Raw genomic sequence first — 19,669 nt, forward strand, 5'->3', positions numbered from 1 at the left:
TGTGCTTTCAGTCCTTCGATGTCTTTGTAAAGGACTTTTATAAAGAAAGGGCAGTTTCAGTTTTCATACAAGAATGTTTATGACTTAAGTGGCGCTCAAGAAAAGTCTTTTTTTGACATTTTAAACCTGTTTGTCCGTTCCAAGAAATATTGAAATCTTAATGTTGAAAATTCATGGACGTGTGTACAGTGCTTTTTGGATTTTTTTTTAACTTGCATATCCCAGAATGTGATTTGCTGGTGGTGGTTAGTAGATGATCAGAACAGCATACTAAAACCTTTTGCCTATGCAAGAAGAAACGATTTATTTACTCACATGTTAATTCACTGTAAAAAAAAAAAAAAAAAAAAAAACAGCATGGCATTTCACTCTGGCATGTTCGGAGATAAACTAAGTAAGTTTCCCACATATTTTTTTCTGCACTTTGTATAGTAATTGCATTTGCTGTTTCTTAGAAAAGTGTCTTACCTCAAATAGTTTACAAATAAAGTTAATTGAATATTGTTAAAATTATAAATCGAAATAAATGTACCGACTGTCTTTTAAATTATTCAGTTGTATTTGGAGGAATACACTTAAATAGCTGTGATGATCCCGGTTAAAATATAACACAAGCTAATATGGTTATGGTGGAGAAACTGCTGCTATTTAATCTCAATAAAGGCATTTTTAACAACGTTTTATTAATGGCTCTGCCTTTTTATTTATTCTTTCGACAGTTCCTGGAAAGCTGTTTGCCATTGTTTCAATAACTGTCAGGTAAGAAAAGAACACAATAGGCCTACAGTACATGACAATTCCAAACATGACAAAGGCAACCAGGATGGAGGGTGACGACTCAGTTTTATATTCAGCAGTGAAATTTAAAAATGAATTGTTTCAAATCACTTTCTGCTTCACATTTTCTGTACAGCACCTTCTAAAGAAGGAATAATATGGAAAACTCAAAGGTGACAGTATGGGGAAGATGCCACATGATCCCCAACCTTTAAAAAAATAGTTCTGAGCATAGTGTGTGAGTGACAGAGAGAGTGTGTTCCACTGATGTAAATAATAAAAAAAATTAAAAGAAAATATTAAAATATTAAAATTAAATTTAAAAAATTGGTGTGGATATCGGGATTTTTCTGTGTCTTATGCACCTACTTGAACGATGAACCTTGGTGCAGGAGCAAGTAGGGAACTAGGTTTGCTTCAGACTTTCATTTCTGCAGCTGTGTCTCCTTCTCTCAGTGTAATAATGCATAAATTGTACTTTTGCTGATATGTACGTCGCTTTGGACAAAAGCGTCTGCTAAATGAATAAATGTAAAAAAAATGTAATGTGTTGTGTGGATGAGTGAACCAGTATAAGTAGTGTATCTAGCAGTGTGGTGAATAACGTGTGTGGGCTGATATTTGATAATAAGAGTGGAAGAAAGTTTGGAGAAAAACGTCTGCTAAATAAATGTAAGTGTAAGAAAGACTCCCGGGAAATCTGTCCAGTCACAGATTCCTCTGCTGTAAAGTGCTTGTGTAGAGGTTTCACAGCGACACCACAACAACGAATAGTTGCCAGTCAGTTTTCGCACGGATTCGCCGTGGCCGCGCGCAGAAGTGGCAGTGGAAGTCCCATCGTGCTTCGCGTTGTCCTATTTCCGTACAGAACAGCTGCAAAAGTGAAAGTCACCGACGGGTTTCCATTTCGGAACGTCAGTGCTAATCTAATGATGTGTTCAAAGCGCCGGTTGCGGAGCCGCTCCATTCCGTAGGTCCTAGGACGGCAGCACCTACACGTCGTAGCTTCCTGTTGGTGACGCGCACACACACACACACACAGACACAGACAGAGCGCAGGCGGGTTTCGCAGCAGAGCGCGCGCTCCGAGGCACGGCGACCGTGCGGCGGCCAGCGCGAGCTCTCCGAGGAGGAGCGCATGTGACGTGTTTGGCGGGAGCTGCGCGCCGTGTCGACGCCGGCCTCGAGGAAATCATCATCATGTCGCTCGGCTTGTGGGGGCTTTGCGTGGTGCTGCTGGAAGCGGGCATGCTGGTGGCGGCGGCGGCGGCAGCGTCGGCGGACGAGGACTGGGTCGACCCCACGGACATGCTGCGTTACGACGCCACGTCCAAAACCATGAAGCGGGAGCGCGAGAGCGCGCAAGACGCGGCAAGTCAACGTACACACTGCGCCGCTTGGCACCCCGTACACTCACTGCCTCACATTACTGCTTACCAACAAACGCTGTCCAAAGCGACTTGCAGTGTCGGTCTATGACGTTTTACAACTGAACTGGAAGTCCTTAGTTACAGTGTCCAGGCTACTGCAGTAGGAGTGGGGGTGGAACCAGCAGCCATCAGTATACACACACACACACACACTCCATGATGCAGCACATTAGGCTATAGGGCAGGCACATGCAGTACACAAAGTCCATGCAGTGTATCATGGGCTGGTCCTGACTGACTGACCGACCGACCGCTGCGTTTACGCACCCCTCTCGGTGCTCCCTTTAAAGTCTGCCGTTCGGTTTTCGCCACTTTGTTCTCTTATTATCCATCCGTTGATCCAGTTTCAGTAACTGCTTGTCCTGAGCAGAGAGAGTCGCGGTGACCCGGAGCCTATCCCGAGAGCGCTGGGCTCAGGGCCGAGCGGGGTACGCCCTGGACGGGATGCCGGTCCGCTGCAGGGTAGCCAAACAAACACGCGGAGTCACTGGTCACGCACAGAATGAGAGGAAACTGGAGCACCCGGAGAGCCACCCGCATAAACACGGAGAGAGAGCATGCAAACTCCACACAGACTCACAGGGATCGAACCCACATTCTCTTGTACCACCCAGGCATAATAAATGTCAGTTATTATCATGTAGTCGTGTTTTAATTATATATTATTTTTTTATTTACACGAAGAAAGGCAAAGTGCAAACATATGCAAGGGATGAGACACTTGAGGATGAGAATTCTGCCATGGAACACAACTGCCATAATAAGCTGAGCATTTTACAGAATGAGGTAAGTGTGTGATGAGACCATGCGCAGGTGAACAGCGGGCAGGATTAAATGCTATTAATCGCTGTAATATCTGGTCCGTGCAACACAGTTGTGTTGTCAAAATCACTGTAAGCTACTTGAATCCTGAAGCTTCAGTGTTTGAGGAAACCCGTCGGACATGACTCGACATGTCCCGACACAGCTGTTTCTTACAGGGCCTGCCATTCACAGCACTCGTTCACTTTCTTCCGTAAAATCAGCTAATATGTGTCCTGCGTACAAGCTGCAAATTCAACTTCTATTTATTCCTGTGCTTAGATTGAGAATTTAAAATACAGAGTTAATTATTTACTGGAACAAGAAGGCTTAAACTTGGATCCTGAAAGCAAACTGACCCAGCTTCTTCACAGCATTCAGCAGCTCAATACTGTAAGAATTCATGAATTTATGTATGTGTTTGTCACTAAATATATAACAAAGACCAAGAAACCAGAAGCTAAGGTTTCCTTGGCAATGTCTTTGTGTCAGAGTGAAAACATGTTTTCATATCCTATAGAAATATTTCAGATTTACTGAATATGATAGTGTATATAGAGATATAACCCAATAACTTCTGAATATTTAAGTGTTGTTGAAATATTTCTGACATGGCTTACAAGGATTCTTTGGTTTTACGTTAAGTCAGTGACGTCTTCAGCGCATGGATGACTGAGAATAAATACTTAAATCTTTGAGTGAACTAATAGGTTGTAACCCCTGCCAACAAGTATCAACTGAACAGAATTCCAAGAAGAAATGCATGTTTATTGAATCGTACCAACTGTCTGTGAGAAACTTTCTTTTATAGAATTCTCTGTAGAAAAGCTTTTTTTTAATCCCATTACAGCTGCAAGAAGATGATTCTTCTACTTTTCCCCTTGAATGGCTTATGGAAAATATTATAAAATCCAAAAGATGCATTTCGGTAAGTTTAAAAAAAAATTTTTAATGTTTGGTTTGTTTCTCATGTCTCATGACTTTATTCTTTTATGATTTCGTACAGATGTTGTTGCTCATGGTTTATACATATATCATGGAATTATCAGATGTGCTGCACAATTCTTCAGATGTTGCACCCTGGCTGTTATGTGCAGTCATCACATTCACGGTAGGAAAATGGCTCTTTGTGTTTGTTATGCTCAGTTTCTTTTGACAGCCAGAATCAGAAATATCAGTTATCCCTCATAAGCTAGTATTGTTAAGACTGGGCAGTTTCACTGATTTTACTTTACTAGTTTTATAGAAAATTTCTCAGAAGGCCGTGAGATAAGCAGCCACTCATAACAAGTTTAGGTGAAAAATTATTTGCTTTTCCATGTGTATTTTTCACACGGAACACATTTTCTACCCCAAAATTTGCTCAGCGAGTTATCACTTCTCGCTTACTAGAAACACCTTAGGAGAGTAGAAACTTCAGGTTACTAAATTTATTCATCTCTATTTATTTGTGTTTCCTCTAGAACCATATAAAGTAATTTGGTGTTATCTAATTTCATTTCATTGTGCAGGAACAATTACTTCCTTTGTAGAGCAGTGAATGTTTTTTTTTTTTTAAATTTGTAGACAAACTGCATATTAGGCTATAAGCATGTTTTCAAATTCACAGCAAGAATCCAATATAATGGGTTTATTTTAAAGCCTCTGAATTTATGACAAAAATTTTCCTGATATCCGAAACATTAATGGGCACAAATAAATACATTTTTAAAAAAATTCTCCCTTATGAAGCTCACCTGTATGCTTGTGAAGCACCTCAAGAAAACCATGAAGCAGCATGAACAGCCAAGAGAAAATGACGGTCAGGGGGATGATGACTTTCCGAATAGACAGCATGATGACTGGCAACCTGACAATGAAGGACAGGAGGACCATTACCACAGCCTGGATAACCCCATTAATATGCCTGCTGAGGTTCTGAACCCGGAAGGACTGGATGAACAGAATAATGGAGCGGCAGAGCAGGTAAAGAACCTCTCATGAATTTTAGGAGCAGAGCACGTGGATAAATGGGTACCACTTGGGGTCATATCTCTATAAAGTGAAAGGAGCTATTTCTATCAAAATGGTTCTCGCAAAAAGAGAAGAAACAGAAATATTATTGTAGGGACTTTTTATCTGAAGCTACTTATGCAGCACCAGGGGGCACAGTGGCGCAGTGGGTTTGGCCAGGTCCCCCTATCTGGTGGCTCTGGGGTTCGAGTCCTGCTTGGGGTGCCTTGCGACGAACTGGCATCCTGTCCTGGGTGCGTCCCCTCCCCCTCCAGCCTTGCGCCCTGTGTTGCTGGGTTAGGTTCTGGTTCACCACAACCCCGCTTGGGACAGGCAGCTTCTGTTTACTTACACAGCTTTGAATTTTACACAACCTTTTTCTACAATTGGAAATTTACTGAAGCACTTAAGGCATTAAAGAGTGTAACAGCAAGACTTCTGGTGGGATCTGAACCAGCAACCTCTTTGTTACAGCTGCACATTTTCAATGACTATTCCCCAAGCTGCCCTTCTTTGTCTTCATTTCCCAGGTGCTGGCGGGCATGGCAGATGAGTGCTGTAATGAGAACTTTGAGATCACAAAGATGCCCACGGCAGAGACTCAGCCGGCCTCGCAGTACTCTTCATAGGCTGCATCTGATTTAATGACTGAAGGCTCTATTCCACTGTGAAAATGCAGCATTATAGCAAAAGTGGAACTTGGAACATTCATATTTCAGGTCAGGCTCCTAAGTGTTATCTTGCCACATTTTTTATTTTATACTGATTCAAGTCAAGTTATGGTTTTTTATTCCAGCGCTGAAATCAAGTTAACTGTGATTTTCCTACATTTTAACTTGTATGTGTTGTACACGTACACTAAAAATATGGTGTCAGAATTTTTGGTTAATTTTTAATGAATCGTATTCTGCGTCGTCTTTTCTGTGGACTGGCGTTTAAAGCTAAGGAACAGAAAAGTCAGAATTGCTGTATGTTGTCAATTTTTATTTCTCAATGATCTCTTTAAATCAGGAAGTAAAAAAGAGAGAAGGAAGTGCATGGTAATTTGTTTTTGTAAAAAGTACTGACTCACAAATTTACATTTTGCCCTGCCCTCTCTTGTGAACATTTTACGAACACTGAACGAAGTTTTTAACAAAATGCTGCACATTTCCTCTTGCAGTATTTCACATTCCAAGTTTTGGTAAAACAAAACAAATAAGCGCTTGTTATACAATATTTAAAAATCCATTTAGAAGTCAGCATAAATTACTAGGTAAGGCAGTGTACATATTTAGTATGGATATACGGTTTAGCGGAAGCATTTCTCAGATGTATGGGTTTTTACCGCTTCGGGGTGGCCCATTTGCACACTGACTGCTCCGATAATGTGTGCTTTCCTCTACTGCCACATGTTGGTCCACAAAGCATGCTGTCCATTATTTTTGAAGACCTGTCCCTCTGGAAGAGGAGGTACTTCCACATGAGGCCTGCTCAAGGAGGATGATATGGCTAGAGAACTGTCCTTCTAGTTCCTGAAGCATGAGGAAGAAGTGGCTAAGCTGGAGGCCTGTCCCTTTGGTTCCTGGAACAGGAGGTGGCTCAGTTTGAGCTGGGCCTCCCAGTGGTGCAGGAGAAAGTGACCCGCTGCTCATCCATCCGCTTGGCCTGAGCACGTAGGATAAGGCTGAAGAAGTCCTCATCCGGGACAGTGGGGCCCTTTGGGGCCGGCGTAGGCTCTGTGCATCTCTGGTCATCTAGCCTGGCACCCTGGGGGGACAACAGGGATGCAGGACGAGTGTTTTTACATCTAAGACAGTAAATGGGCTGCAAACAGAATTATTCACACAGGCTAGCTTCTGAACAGAATGTGAAAGCAGAACCAGTATTCAGCCAACACCACTTGCCTCTCTTTTCATGTTTTGTGCATTGAATTTTTTACAAGGGAAGGTGGATACTGACCTCACCCTTGCTTTTCAATGCAGCAGACATACACTCAACGAAAACATCCAAGTTAAGATGAATGTAGGATACAGTTTCGGTCCCCCAAAACCAACCTGGCACTTGATCAGTGCGTCAAAAAAATCCTCTGGGGGCTCCTTGCTATCCCCGCAGGCCATCAAGTGGCTAAGGCCTGACTGGTAGCTCTGTTGGGTGAGTCGTAGGCCCGGGAGGTGGTCTGTACTGGCCCGTTGGTCATTCAGGCGTCTGCTCTGGGAGCTGGCCACCATGTCCAAGAAGTGGTCGTGTGGAGAACAAACTGACACCGAGTGAGCTGGACAAGGGGATTTGGAGCATATTAACATGCATGTTTATTGCATTCTCAGTTATGTCACCATTCTAACTTAAAAGCTGAAGCTCCTAGTGGTTTTAAAGCCACAGTGAAGATACTGCAGATCTGCAAATAGCCAGCACACTATTATTATTATTATTATTATTATTATTATTATTAATGACTAGTATTTAGCTGATGTTTTTGTTGAAAGCAGCATATAGTGCAACACGTACTGTACTGAATTTCTTTTAATCCCTCTCCCATTTTCACTGGCTGTCAACTTAGCAACAAAACCATGACAAGAAGTTTGTTCATAACTCTAGTTATTTGTAACTCCAAAGCTACTGTTACCACTTAGTCATAATCAGTAAAAGTTACAAAATACAGATGTCCCTCAATTAATTTATATGTTAGGGTCTCTAAAAAACCCAGATAAAACTACAACAAATGAAACATTCCCTGCTGTATTTCCATCCATCTGTTATCAATAACTGTTTCATACAGAGGTGTGGTGGCCCAGAACCTAGGGCAAAGGCTGTGATGCTGGCTACACTCATATCAGTCTATTGTAGTATAATGCATTCATTAGCTTCAAACTACATTAACATTACACTTAAAAGAATTAATAAAAAAAAATTTCCTTGTTTCTACAAATTCCTATCAAGTGGCAATTACTGACACATTCACCCCATAACATGTGCATTGTTTGTCATTGTGTTATTGATCACTGGCACTGTGGGACACCAGACAGAAACTGTAACCATGTGGAAGCAAGTTTCTAATCTCTTTCTGTGCAGTTTCCTGCAAACAAGCATTGGGTGCAGAAACTGTGTCTTTTACACCCCAACAGAATTGTTACGGAGCAGAGCAATGGAGACAATTCAATAAAAAAAATAAACTGGTGAAATGTCTATATCTTCAATAACTTGTCATTTGTAGCCAAATAGTCAGGGTGTACAGCAGAGCAATGTAATACACACACTGTCACACACTAAGGGCAGTTTAGAGTCACCAGTTCACATCTTGGGACTGTGGGAATAAACACACGTGAATGAGGGGCGAACATGGAAAGCCCACGCAGCCGGAGCCGAATTGGAGCCCACAGCTCCTGGACACAAACTCACATTTCTTCAGAGCGCTGGGTGACGTCATTGATGGACTGCAGGGTGTGGAGCTCTGACCCTTCCTGTCTTGTATGGCACAGCGCTGGTCATCCATGCGATTGCTTTGAAAGCGTCTGAGCAGGTCGAAGAAGCCCTCATCTCCCAGCATGTCTGGGCTCACTCCCTGTGGCCAACACCACGCCGTCCCCAGAAGTGGACATTATTAAACCAAACACCTATGACTGAGCAACCACTGAAGAATTTCTATTAGTGGAAGGAACTGCTACTTAAATACACACACACACACATTTTCAGAACCGCTTGTCCCTTAAATGAAAAAAAGAGACATTCTGTACTTCTTTCACTCCAGCAGCACAACAACCATCACTCACCTTACTTGGCTTCTGCCCGTCATCCTCCAGGTCCTGGTTGGCGCTGGTTGCCAGCAGGACTTTGACGGAGGTCGTACTGTTCCGGTGCATCCTGGCCCGGAAGCGACTGAGGAAGGACAGCCTGGAGGTCGACTTGGTGAGGGAGGACTTTGCCTGAAGGGTTAAGATGACATTATTCCTTTTCTGTCCTTCTGGAGGTGATAGATAATTTCTTTGAAAGGCCTCTATCTGCACCTCAAAACTAGAAAACGTATACGGCCATTGAGCCTAACGTATATGGACAAAATAAAGTGGACGAGTCAGAGTTCCGTCTTTGCCTTGTGACAGGAGATGGCAATTGTTTACTCACGTTAGTCTTTTCCGGACTGAGCTTCATCAGCTCCATGTTCTCCATACTGCGTCTCCTTCCAATCCCTGGCCTTGTCCCTGAGTAACAAAAAAAAAATCACCTGAAATCAGGTTGGAATCAGATTGCTGGTATGACTTAAGCAGAACAAACTCATAGAACTTCTTATAAAAGAAAAATGTAAATCATCTGTGAAGACACTTAAAGTGTATCTTTTATCCAGTTTTTCTGTGCCCATTGTGTTAAAGTTGTCCAACCACTGTTTTTATGAGTCTTATTAAAACAACTAGCCCTGGTAGACACTTCTAAGGAGAATGGCACGGATTCTAAGGAAGCGCTTGTGGATTACCGTGACCACTGTGCTCTGCATCTTGGTTTTCAGGCAGGACAGAGTTACTGGAGTTGTTGCTGAGACCAAGGACCACCTGAAGGTCAGAGACGTTCATTCTAGCCGTCAGCTCTCCGCTTCGGTCTCCAGTCTGGACATGCCAAAGACAGACTCCATTAATGCACATAATTAATGACTTTAACACAAATGAAATGAAATTTCTGTGCAGGGCAACAGGACATTTTATGAAGTCTGTTTAGCAAAATTAATCTCATTTTAGTCAAACAGGGAACGTAATTACAGCAGCAGGCAGTGTAGTAGCTGGAGCCTTGTCTTGCATCAAGGTACTTACCCTGAGCTGATACACTTAGAATCCCCTGTTGAATAAATGTGTAAATCATTGTAAAGTTGATTATCCTTGGACAAAGGCGCCAAAAAATGAAGTAGACAGCACAGTAATAGTTTTATGAGACTTAAGCATGCTTCCTATGATTGGCCTCCAGGGGGCGCCAGGTGATTTCCATGTGCAAGACATACTGTACGTATGACACAATTCAAGCATAAGTGTGAGTACCTCTTTGGATATTTCCAGATGTTTTTGTGCAAAGTGCAGACCCTGGTCATGGTTTCCCAAAGCTGTGTAGGCGTTCCCTAAACTCCAACAGGCGCGTCCTTCTCCAACCCTAACCCACACAAGACCCACATGAGCACACCGCACCAACAGGAAGTTTCCAACTGTGGAATTTCTGCAAAGTGCCACTTAGCACTCCCAGAAACACCGAGTGCAGTGGGAAAGCTCAAAGAATGACTTCCAGAGAGAAAAGTACTGCAGTGGCCTCCAGGTTAAGCAATATTTGTTGGCTTTGCTGCCTACTGACCTGTCGTTCAGGTCCCTCGCAATGACTAGGTGCTTCAAGTGGTAGTCGATGGCCTTCTCGTAGTCCTGCAGCAGCGTGCAGGCGTTCCCCAGGCTGTAGCAGGCCTGCGCCTCCACGGCCCGCTCTCGCAGCTGCCGGGCTAGCTGCAGCATCCTCCTGCGAGCCGGGCAACGCTGCGAGCGTCAGCTGGAGACCCATGCTGAAAGAACCCGAACCCACGCCACTTTCCACGTTCCTCCGGTGCCGTCCGTGGGAACGAAACATGCACGCACACCCACTCAGAAGCATCGGAGCAGACAACCACTGCCAAAAATAAACTAATGATCGCGAAAAACATAATTTCCTTACCCCTGGTTATAAGATGAAATTAGAGCAGTTTTCGAGATGGAACGGAGTGTCAGAAGGGTGAGGCGAATGGTACCAAAGAGCTTACTTGTAATGCTCAGCTGCCACTTCGAATTCGCCAAGGAAAATATACGCGTTTCCCAAGTTGCAACACGCCCTCCTCTCTGCAGCCTTGTCCCCAAACTCCTTGGCAATGAGGAGCCGCTTTAAGACAAGTTCAAAGGGCTGTTTTATTTAAAAGCCAAAGTTATTTAAAAAAGGTACATCAAAGCTGCTTTCCCTGCTCTTACATGCAAAGCTAGAGACTCGTAACCAAGGTGAACCGTGTGTATACCAGGCACCTGGTTGTAATTAGCAGACAGCCATTTATGTGCGATGTGTTCACGGAAAAAAATCTGCCAAGAAAGAGAGCAGCAAAGTTTGCGCAGAGGCAGTGAGAAGTGCGGTGATACGGTGACGCCCGAGTGGTCCAGGAGACCGCGAGCTTTACCTGCTCATGGGCTACGACCGCGTTCCTGAAGTTGCCCAGCATGTAGTGTGTGTTGCCCAGGTTTCCATACGTTCTCCCCTGGGCTGCACGATCCCCTACCTCCTTCACCATCAGCAAATTAGCCCTAAGGAAATTAAATGAAAACATCATACCCCAAATTTTCTTTTTGATAAAGACCTGGAACGTATCTCGATTATTCTTATCCGTTTACCAGTCCGTGTATTTGACTTATTGTATTTACTCATTGTTATTGTTTTGTGCAGTATTATCTATTGTTTTTGATCATAGTCTGTGGAGAAGCAGTCAAGAAGAATTTTGTGATACTTGTACACGGTACTTGTACATATGACAATAAAACTTGAAACTTGACTGCTATGATCCACATCAGAGGCACCCTCTGAAAATATGTGGCTGACCCAAGTGTCAAACATACTTTAACTAGAAACTTTAATAGCTGATGCGCATCATAATTTAAACGAATTCTTGAATACCTGGTCACCCTTCTGGAAATTCTTAGACAGTGCTATATGACCAGCCCTGCTAAATACTGTAACCTGTTGCCCAGTGCTGTATTTACTCAACTCGTATCCGTATGCATTTGCATGTTGTCAGTATACTGATTCTTGTTCTGTTTTAAGTGACCCAGTTTGTCTGTTTGGCTCTTTTGCCATTTGAAAAATACCCAAAATATGTAGGACCTTGAACCACACGATGAATGGCCACTACACAGTAAAGTATGACTAAAACACTCAAGACACTGTCCCAGATGGCAGGGAGACTCACTCGTAGAACTGGACCGCTGTCTGCAGCGCAGTCATTGCCTCCTCTGGAAAGTCTCCGGAATCGGCCCCGCTCCAGCACAGACTCCTCCCCTTGGCGTGATACACGTTCCCCAGATTATACAGCGCTCTCGCCTGCCCTACCTGCCCCAAAAAACCAACAGACGCTGGAGAAGAGAAGAGCAGGCCGACAGCTGCCGCTCTCAACACGGGTCCCGCGTCTCCGAACAACCGTGGACCTCCGACACGGGTCTTTCTTGCAAAGCAATACTTTTTCAAACACACGGATGAAAAGACGAAAGTAAAACTAAAAGTCATTAATGTTAAAATAGTTAAAACTGATATAATTTAACAGCTTACATTTTTAAAATAATACTCGCACTGATTCTTGAAATTTTCTTTCGAAAAGCGACACGGTTCTTGTTTCTGTGTTAGACATTCCTATTCCGAGCAACTTGCAGAGCTCATAATCTTGCTCTTTAGTGAATTCTGCAGTTGGGCATTCGCTGTAGATTAGGCTAAGCATGTTTTTGCTTAAGTTTAGAACTGTAGCGTCCCCCAGGAATGTGACCCTGTAATCTTCTGGTCACACCCAAGTCCTTAAGCACTACAATTACCCCTCACTTCCACACTTAGTCCTCATCTCCAGACCTGACAAGCTTCTGTTAAGAGAACAAATATGTAAGGAAGACTGGCAAATACAACAAATACTGTACCTTATCATGAAGGGCTTTAGATATATCCAGATGCCTCTGGCAACACAGGACTGCTTCATCGAACCGCCCTAAAACCTTCAAAGTGTTACCAAGGTTACCACTTGCTTTAGCTTCTCCTAGCTGATCTCCAATAGCTCTGCAAAAAGTAGAAAAAGAGCGGCGATTTTACACCGCAGTCTGCCACGCAGCCCCGGTATGTGTGTCGCAAGTGTCAGAGGGAGGTAGAGGAGCACCTGGTCAGGGTGAGGTCATGTCGGTGGAATTCCAGGGCCTTGGAGTAGTCTTGCAGGTGGAAGTAGGCATTCCCCAGCTGACTGTAGATGGCACTGAGGATCTGCAGGTCCTCCGTCCCCACCTGCAAGGCTGCATCGAAGAAGGAGACCCCAGCACGATAGTCACCAGCTTTGCACAGGCGCTCCCCCTCCAGCGCCAGCTCTAGGCACGTCTCCATCCTGTGGGAAGAGCAGGAGAGTCAGCGAAACCTTCCTGGAAAACTGGGCTCTACAGCTCCGATAGTGGTGTCTGCATTCGATCGAACCACCAGAGCGCTTTGCCACCAAGGCTAAAGAATTCGATGGCACTTTTTTTTGTTTGTTTTTTTGCTCGCAGCTAGTATGCAGCTATAAGAGAAATTAACACTAAATGCCCCTTGGCCCAAAAATGACACGTATTGAACCCACAAACGTGCCCAAAGCTTTTGTCTCTCTCTCCTGTGACCCCCGCCTTTACACCTCCAAAACAGTCACAGCACCACAAAGCTGCCTGTTAACAGACAATCTACTGCTGTCGCACTCAGTCTGAGCAAGAAGACTCCTCGCAATTTCCGAATACGCACGGTTAATATAACAGACCGCATGAAATCCAACAGCAACAAGTGAAATTTGTGAATTATCGAATGCACAGTTTACCTTCAAATTAAAGAAAAGGGAAAAGAACCAGAAGTTTTTACCTCCTGGAGCCAAACACACCAAGCAGCACCATACCTGCTAGCCTTTTGCTTCACACAGTCAAAGCACTTGGCCATGAGAGACATGTAGGCTTTTCGACGGCCTTCCGGCTCTGACTTATAGCGTAGCGATGAAGAGATTCCCAGCGTCCACAGCACTCCTCCTGCCGGATGGACGCCTCCGAGGAAGCCTTTGTTAAAGCGTACGCGAGACGCGCGTGGACATCACCATCACCACCTTACCCAACGTGACCGAGGGACCCCCTCGACAAACTGACCGCACCCCCCCACATACGGCTGCTGCAGCTCCGGACGCTTCCTCTCCTCCAACTCCTTTCCCCATATGATGCTCTGGCACATAAAATCTTTGCCGATGCTAAGACAAAGGTAACTTTAGGCTTCAGCGATAAATGTTCGGTTTAATCTCGGCTAATCTGATTGGGGCGTTTGTTTCCTCGCGCTTGTCCCTTGAACACCTCGGAGCGTCTGTCACTTGTGATTACCCAGGGAGCCGCAGCGGTGATTACAGCCATGCCAAAGAGCTCTCGGGAATATCACACTGCTTTGTTACCGCTGCCCCCGGGAGGGTCTTATACCAACAGTATGAACCTTGACTAATGACAGCGGTAAGGTCGAAACATCGTCTATTCCATTAGAGGAAGGAAGGACGGAGGTGGGGACACTAATAGCTTAATAGCGCCAGACTGGTTATTAGGTTAATGCAGGGAGCAAAAATGGCTTCTTGTTTTAGCTCCGCTATCCACAACTGACAACTGCCCTTCTCTTCAATATTATATTTATACATAAGATACACAAAAAAGAGACTCTTTCATTGAACATTGATTGAAATGTCTTTTTTTTTCCCCCCCATTTCTAGGAATTACAGTACTGTCAAACAGATAAATCTGAATGTTTAAGGTGGGAACATACGATTATTGAAAACACAAAATATGCATCAAAATTCCTCGTGCGTTGACACAAGATGACACGGGATAGTGCAGGAACACGACCTCTTCACAAAACCCAGTTAACTGGGAAGAACACACACCTAAAACATTAAACTTTTACAAATTGCAAAACATCATAGATCATGCATAAATTACATGTAGAAATAAAGTGCTACAGACAAATGAGTTTTTGCTGCAGTTGGAGTTGGTGGGGGAGGCAGAACAGGCTGGCATAACAAAAATACAAATCCTCGTGCCAAGAAAAAGCATTAAATTGCACCTCAGAGGAGATGGCCAAACACGCCATCCTCCTGGGGGACATCGGAACAAAGTGCCAACTGAACTTTTGCAGGAAAGAAAATGAAAAGGCCCAGATATAAAGCAGCACAACAATGGCGAACACTCGCCATCAATATTTCAGAACATCATGAAATAGTGATGGCGCAGGAACTTGGTACAGCCCTTTCCACTTTGTCTCACTGGCACACACACCGTACCGTGGGAAGCACGTTGGGTTCACATGGAAGGAGCACTGCTCTGCCATAAATCTTCCAAAATGAGACACGCTTGGTACTACTCACTTACTCGGTCGTGCTGTAAACCTCTGTTCCTAATCTGGCCCATTTTCAGCCAAGCACACCTTAGCGTCCATTATTTCCAGGTACATTTACTGAAAAAACAAAGACCAATAAAGAGATTTCTTCAAAAATATTTTTCTGATAATTGTCTTAATTACAATAATATCGGACGGTATTGTGCTTTTGATGGCAGTCACATTACTGATGTGATATTCTTTGGTACATATACTGTAATGATCAATTGTTATAACTAAAAAAGCAAAAAATAATTTTAATACCCAGATAACAGGTGGTGTCTCAAGGGAGTGTCCTCCTTCTTTTCAAAACATGCACATGAAGAAAGATGCTAAAATACGATGCATATTTTTCAAACAACAGTAAAAACGTTTGTGGGCATTGACGCTTAATTCTTATTTCTAGCTACCTGAAGTACTGTATATACTCAACAAAAAAAGTTTACAATTGGTGCCAATTATAAAATAGTGGAACAAGTTGGCAGAGCACCTAGAATCAGCCACAGAAAACAACCTATTTTCGCATTCTTACCTCTATCAAATCTGAAACCTCTATCAGTCTCGATTGCGGTCTCTGCAAAGTAACTCTCGTACCCAGAGAGCGGCAACCTGAGCGCAGTCCTCCTGCTGAAAGCCGGGAAACAGCAGACCGGCCCCTTCAGGACCGCTCTCCGCACGAAGCAGAGGATGCTGCCTGGGAATCCTCACACCCGGGCTGCAGCGCCATGGCAACGCCCCCCCCCCCCCCCCCCCCCCCCCCCCCCCCCCACTGTGTACAAGCACTCCAGCATGAGCGTGCAAGCGAGAGGGCTGTCAATCACTGCACCGTCCAGAGGTGCGAGGGACTCTACCTGAACACAACCAGACAGGTGAGGTGGCCGCAAGGTGAAGTGCGACAGGCAATCCAGGCTAAGGGGAAAATGCCGTCTCGCGGCAACTCTGGGACGGTCCGAGCCAGAGCGCTTGGGCTCCAGCCGCTAAGTACGACTCCAGATGCAAAGAGCGATGTGGCTTTTCCACTGCCGAGCGCCAGGAGAGTTCGCGAGTCACAAAGCAACACTGTGTTACAGAGGCAAAAATAAGATCGCTCCCACCACGGGCCACCGATTTCAGCACAAAAGTGCCCTTCGTGAACGGCCTTCCTTGGCCCGAGCGCGACACTGAGATGGGAACGACCGCGGCGCCTGTGCGACTTCGCTGTCGGGACACACACGCTTCGGTTACAGAAGTCTCACAAGACGCACTACATGCGCGAGGCTCCGCTGAAGGCCGCTCGCGTAGAGAACAGCCGGTTACCGCTACGGGCAACAAGAGAGCTCGGCGCGAGACGGCGTTTGGTGTCGACCACAGCAAGGAGCAAGGGGCTCACCGGGAGGGAGAAAAAGGGAATTTTTTAACACTTAAACACACATTCTTCCCATACGGGGTAGCGGGGAACCAGAGCCTACCCGGAAACACAGGGCGTAAGGCATCGGTGTAAAATTCCACGTTGCAACAGAACACCCGGGCAAACATGTTCCTGCACCTTGTGCGCGGACACTCCTGCTTCTCATATGTACATTGCCGCTGCTGAACGTTGGTTTTCGTCGCCGATGGCACGATGCCTACGCAAATCAGGTTTCCAAGTGGCAGGAAAGCACTACGCTATTCTTTCAAAGCGGTAAAAGTAGACTAGTGCCCTTCACATGTGTGTTGGAAACAAAGCGCTTCTCCCGACTCTGTCCTCCTACGAGTCCTCCTACTGCGTTTCATCTTGACAGTATATTGCAGTGCTGTCATTATTGTATTCTCTGCGTGTGTGTGTGTGTTTGTGCACTTGCTGCTCCTGACAACTGATTTTGCCCCTCTTAAAAACACACCCATGCAAGGTGTCATCTGTGGCGTCCAAACTGGAAATATGTTAATTTCAACCGAAGATAAATCACCTCAATTGCGCTCTGCGTTACAGAGGTCATCCATGCTTCTAAATAGCAATAATTTAGTTAATTTAAAAAATAGCTCTGGAGTACTGTACAGTATGTATATAAATGACGCATGGATATTTACGTGCGTTAATGAATATTGATGAACATTCATGAGTAACATTGTATCAAACTGTCACACAATTACACATGGTTCATGTGTTTCTACAGAAAAATGTTTATTGAGGTTATCGTTCATATCATAACCTTCTCGAGCGTAAAAGAGATGAAGGAATAGGGTTGCCGTGAAAAAACAAAAGCATACATCTTACAGAAATAGAGAAGAAAGGAATAAAAGCAAAGCTTGGAAAGGGCTGCACAGAGTCTAGTTGGGCACCGCAGAATATGATCGATTTAGCTGTATAGCCTTGCCCTCTTACGGTATGTTTCATTTGTTACGAAGGTGGGAAAGCAGCGCGGGGAGCTCTGAGTAGGTGTTCTGGAATGTTTTTCTGAGGCAATCTCCCTTGTGATTCTTGTATAATACTATTAGGTTCCACGAACATCCAAGAAGTGCACTTGGCCAAATGGCGCACAATACTCCACCGCACCTCCCTCAAGGGTTCAAGAGCAGAAACCCGCCTCTGATCTCGAACTTCTGGCCCACAAATCCAGATCTTTAAGCCTTACTCTTTTGCCTACTGACTGGTCACAGGATCATGTTTGCATAACTCACTTACTATCAGTAACCGCATGGTCAGTGCAGGGTCGTGGTGGTCCGGAGCCTGTCGCGGAAGATAGGGCGAGGGGCAGGGTAGACCCTGGATCCCACAGCAGGGAGATGTTTACGTAACTTCTCCATCAAAAGCAGCTTTTGGAAGCGACTAAATGATCCTCACAAGCAAGGAGTTATTACAACCGCTGGGAGACGCGTCTAGGACCGGACTGTCACCTGTAAGCAGCTGTTTGTTTCAATGATCATAAAATCCACTTGTCATCGCACTAACTAAGTGAGCTTCGTGCACAGCAAACTAATTCGTGTGAAAAAGCAATGGAGTTAGTTTCATGAGCTTCACATTTGCTAGAGCGATGCGTCAATAAATAGTGAGAGAGATGAAAAAAGCGGCTGCAGGAAATAATACACAAAATCAAGGGATAATTAATTAAATACTTACTTCACAGGCTCGCGCGTTCGCCTCTTTGTTACACGATTCACATTTGATGCCAGTATCTGAGTTCCTCTGCAGTCTTGTCGCCGGTCCATCTCATACAGAGACAGGTGTGTACCACAAACACCGTACTTTACTCTTTACTCCGCTGTACGTAGTAAAGGAGCGGTCCGCTCTGCGAGCCTCTCTTTCCGAACTTCTTTAATTTGTTTTTTTGCATATTCAGTTGTCAGCCAATAGACACAATGCATTTTACGGACCACGCCCACAGCAACAAACGTTCTGCCAATGGTGTCTGAATACTGCGCGCCTCGCGGTTCGTTGTCCCTGTCGCGCGTGGCCCCGCCTTTCCGTGTTCTTTACGGGCCGCCTCAAGTGCTCGGCAGCTGTTGGGAAAGGCGCCGAAAGCGACGAAGTCTATACGTTTGGCGTTTACAACAATAAAAATAATGTGTTACGAAACACACTGACCTGCCTTCAGTATGTTACCGATTAATGCAGTGGAGTCGGAGTCGTGGCCATGTATGCGACAACATGCTTGCAATAGTGAAAATGTTAAAAGAACGTGACCCAGGTCTTTCCATTTCAGTTTTCCTCACTTGACGGAATATTATATATATGTTACCAGACTTTTGGATTTCGTCTAACCAGTTTTGGGTGCGAAATAAATAAATAGTACTAGTAGTATCAGAAATAATATTTCGTTTCTCAAATAACCTCCCATACATTAAAGTTCATTTAGCAAATATCCTCCACATGATGCCCCTCAGGAAAATATTTCTACACGACGCCCTGCAGAGCACTGCTGAGACCTTAATATTTCTTTAAATATGTGTGAAGACGTTTCAATTTAAATGCCACCGGCGATATTTATGGCTTTTACAGTCGATGCGCTCGAATTAGCTGGCACATCAAATTAAGCGATTTATTCATTATTTTGAATAGATGCCCTGGCAGACGTCCTAGCGATTCAATTTCATGCAGGTCAGTCTTACATTTTAGATATTTTTGGTGGCGCAGAAATTCCGTGGAGGCGTCTGACTTGCTATATCTATCTCTGTCTCCAATGCTCGTTTCTGGTGGCACTTCTTTGTGCCTTCACTTCTTTTTCAGCGTGTTTACACTGTTTGACTTCTGATTTAGCCTTAGGGGTTTTGATATTTTTTCTATTTTACTCACACAGCCTTTGTAGAGAGACCCTCTGTATGGCTTGCAGTAAGCGGCACAGTTTTCTCTCTCTAATTACAGGTAAAAAAAAGTGCAACTGTGTCCCCAAGAGCCCCGCGTTAAGACTCAGGACCGTAACCCTTCTGGTCACAAATTTGTCCCTCAGCGCCACCTGCTGGTGGGACCGCAACGTTCGCTTTGTGCGCGCAGTTCATTTGTACGTCGCACAAAACTTCCAAGTGAACGTTTCGGAAATATTCAAATACCGTTTATACTTTAATGCACGTTTTCCACTTGTGAAAAGCTCCTTTAATTT

The 19,669-nt window shown here is 44.5% G+C and overlaps 2 protein-coding genes across 7 annotated transcripts; one reads left to right on the top strand and one right to left on the bottom strand.

The window, feature by feature from the left end:
* The first annotated feature begins 1,822 nt into the window (after positions 1 to 1,822).
* Positions 1,823 to 8,811, top strand: LOC108935556 (uncharacterized). 5 transcript variants are annotated; one of them, XR_001966218.2, is made up of 7 exons: positions 1,823 to 2,993; positions 3,291 to 3,401; positions 3,859 to 3,936; positions 4,015 to 4,119; positions 4,740 to 4,973; positions 5,531 to 5,719; positions 8,780 to 8,811. XR_001966218.2 is itself a non-coding variant. In XM_018754282.2 (7 exons), exons 1-7 carry the CDS (start codon positions 1,978 to 1,980, stop codon positions 5,627 to 5,629), a joined length of 900 nt encoding a protein of 299 aa, XP_018609798.2. In that variant the 5' UTR covers positions 1,823 to 1,977; the 3' UTR covers positions 5,630 to 5,890. The 5 variants fall into 5 exon arrangements, 3 of the variants coding, with proteins under 3 accessions (XP_018609798.2, XP_018609796.1, XP_018609797.1); XR_001966217.2 differs by lacking the exon at positions 8,780 to 8,811 and adding an exon at positions 8,731 to 8,771; XM_018754282.2 differs by lacking the exon at positions 8,780 to 8,811 and having other exon boundaries at positions 1,823 to 2,148; positions 2,892 to 2,993; positions 5,531 to 5,890.
* Positions 5,970 to 19,464, bottom strand: LOC108935555 (G-protein-signaling modulator 2-like). 2 transcript variants are annotated; one of them, XM_018754279.1, is made up of 14 exons: positions 19,366 to 19,464; positions 12,865 to 13,083; positions 12,632 to 12,767; positions 11,920 to 12,059; positions 11,137 to 11,260; positions 10,735 to 10,850; positions 10,302 to 10,457; positions 9,998 to 10,106; positions 9,445 to 9,574; positions 9,099 to 9,175; positions 8,750 to 8,902; positions 8,379 to 8,541; positions 7,037 to 7,254; positions 5,970 to 6,749 (listed from the first exon to the last, which is right to left on the bottom strand). In XM_018754279.1, exons 2-14 carry the CDS (start codon positions 13,080 to 13,082, stop codon positions 6,582 to 6,584), a joined length of 1,908 nt encoding a protein of 635 aa, XP_018609795.1. In that variant the 5' UTR covers position 13,083; positions 19,366 to 19,464; the 3' UTR covers positions 5,970 to 6,581. The 2 variants fall into 2 exon arrangements, with proteins under 2 accessions (XP_018609795.1, XP_018609794.1); XM_018754278.1 differs by lacking the exon at positions 19,366 to 19,464 and adding an exon at positions 18,193 to 18,478.
* Positions 19,465 to 19,669: the final 205 nt, after the last annotated feature.

The sequence above is a fragment of the Scleropages formosus genome, chromosome 9 (assembly GCF_900964775.1).
Source record: "Scleropages formosus chromosome 9, fSclFor1.1, whole genome shotgun sequence".
NCBI lineage: Eukaryota > Metazoa > Chordata > Actinopteri > Osteoglossiformes > Osteoglossidae > Scleropages > Scleropages formosus.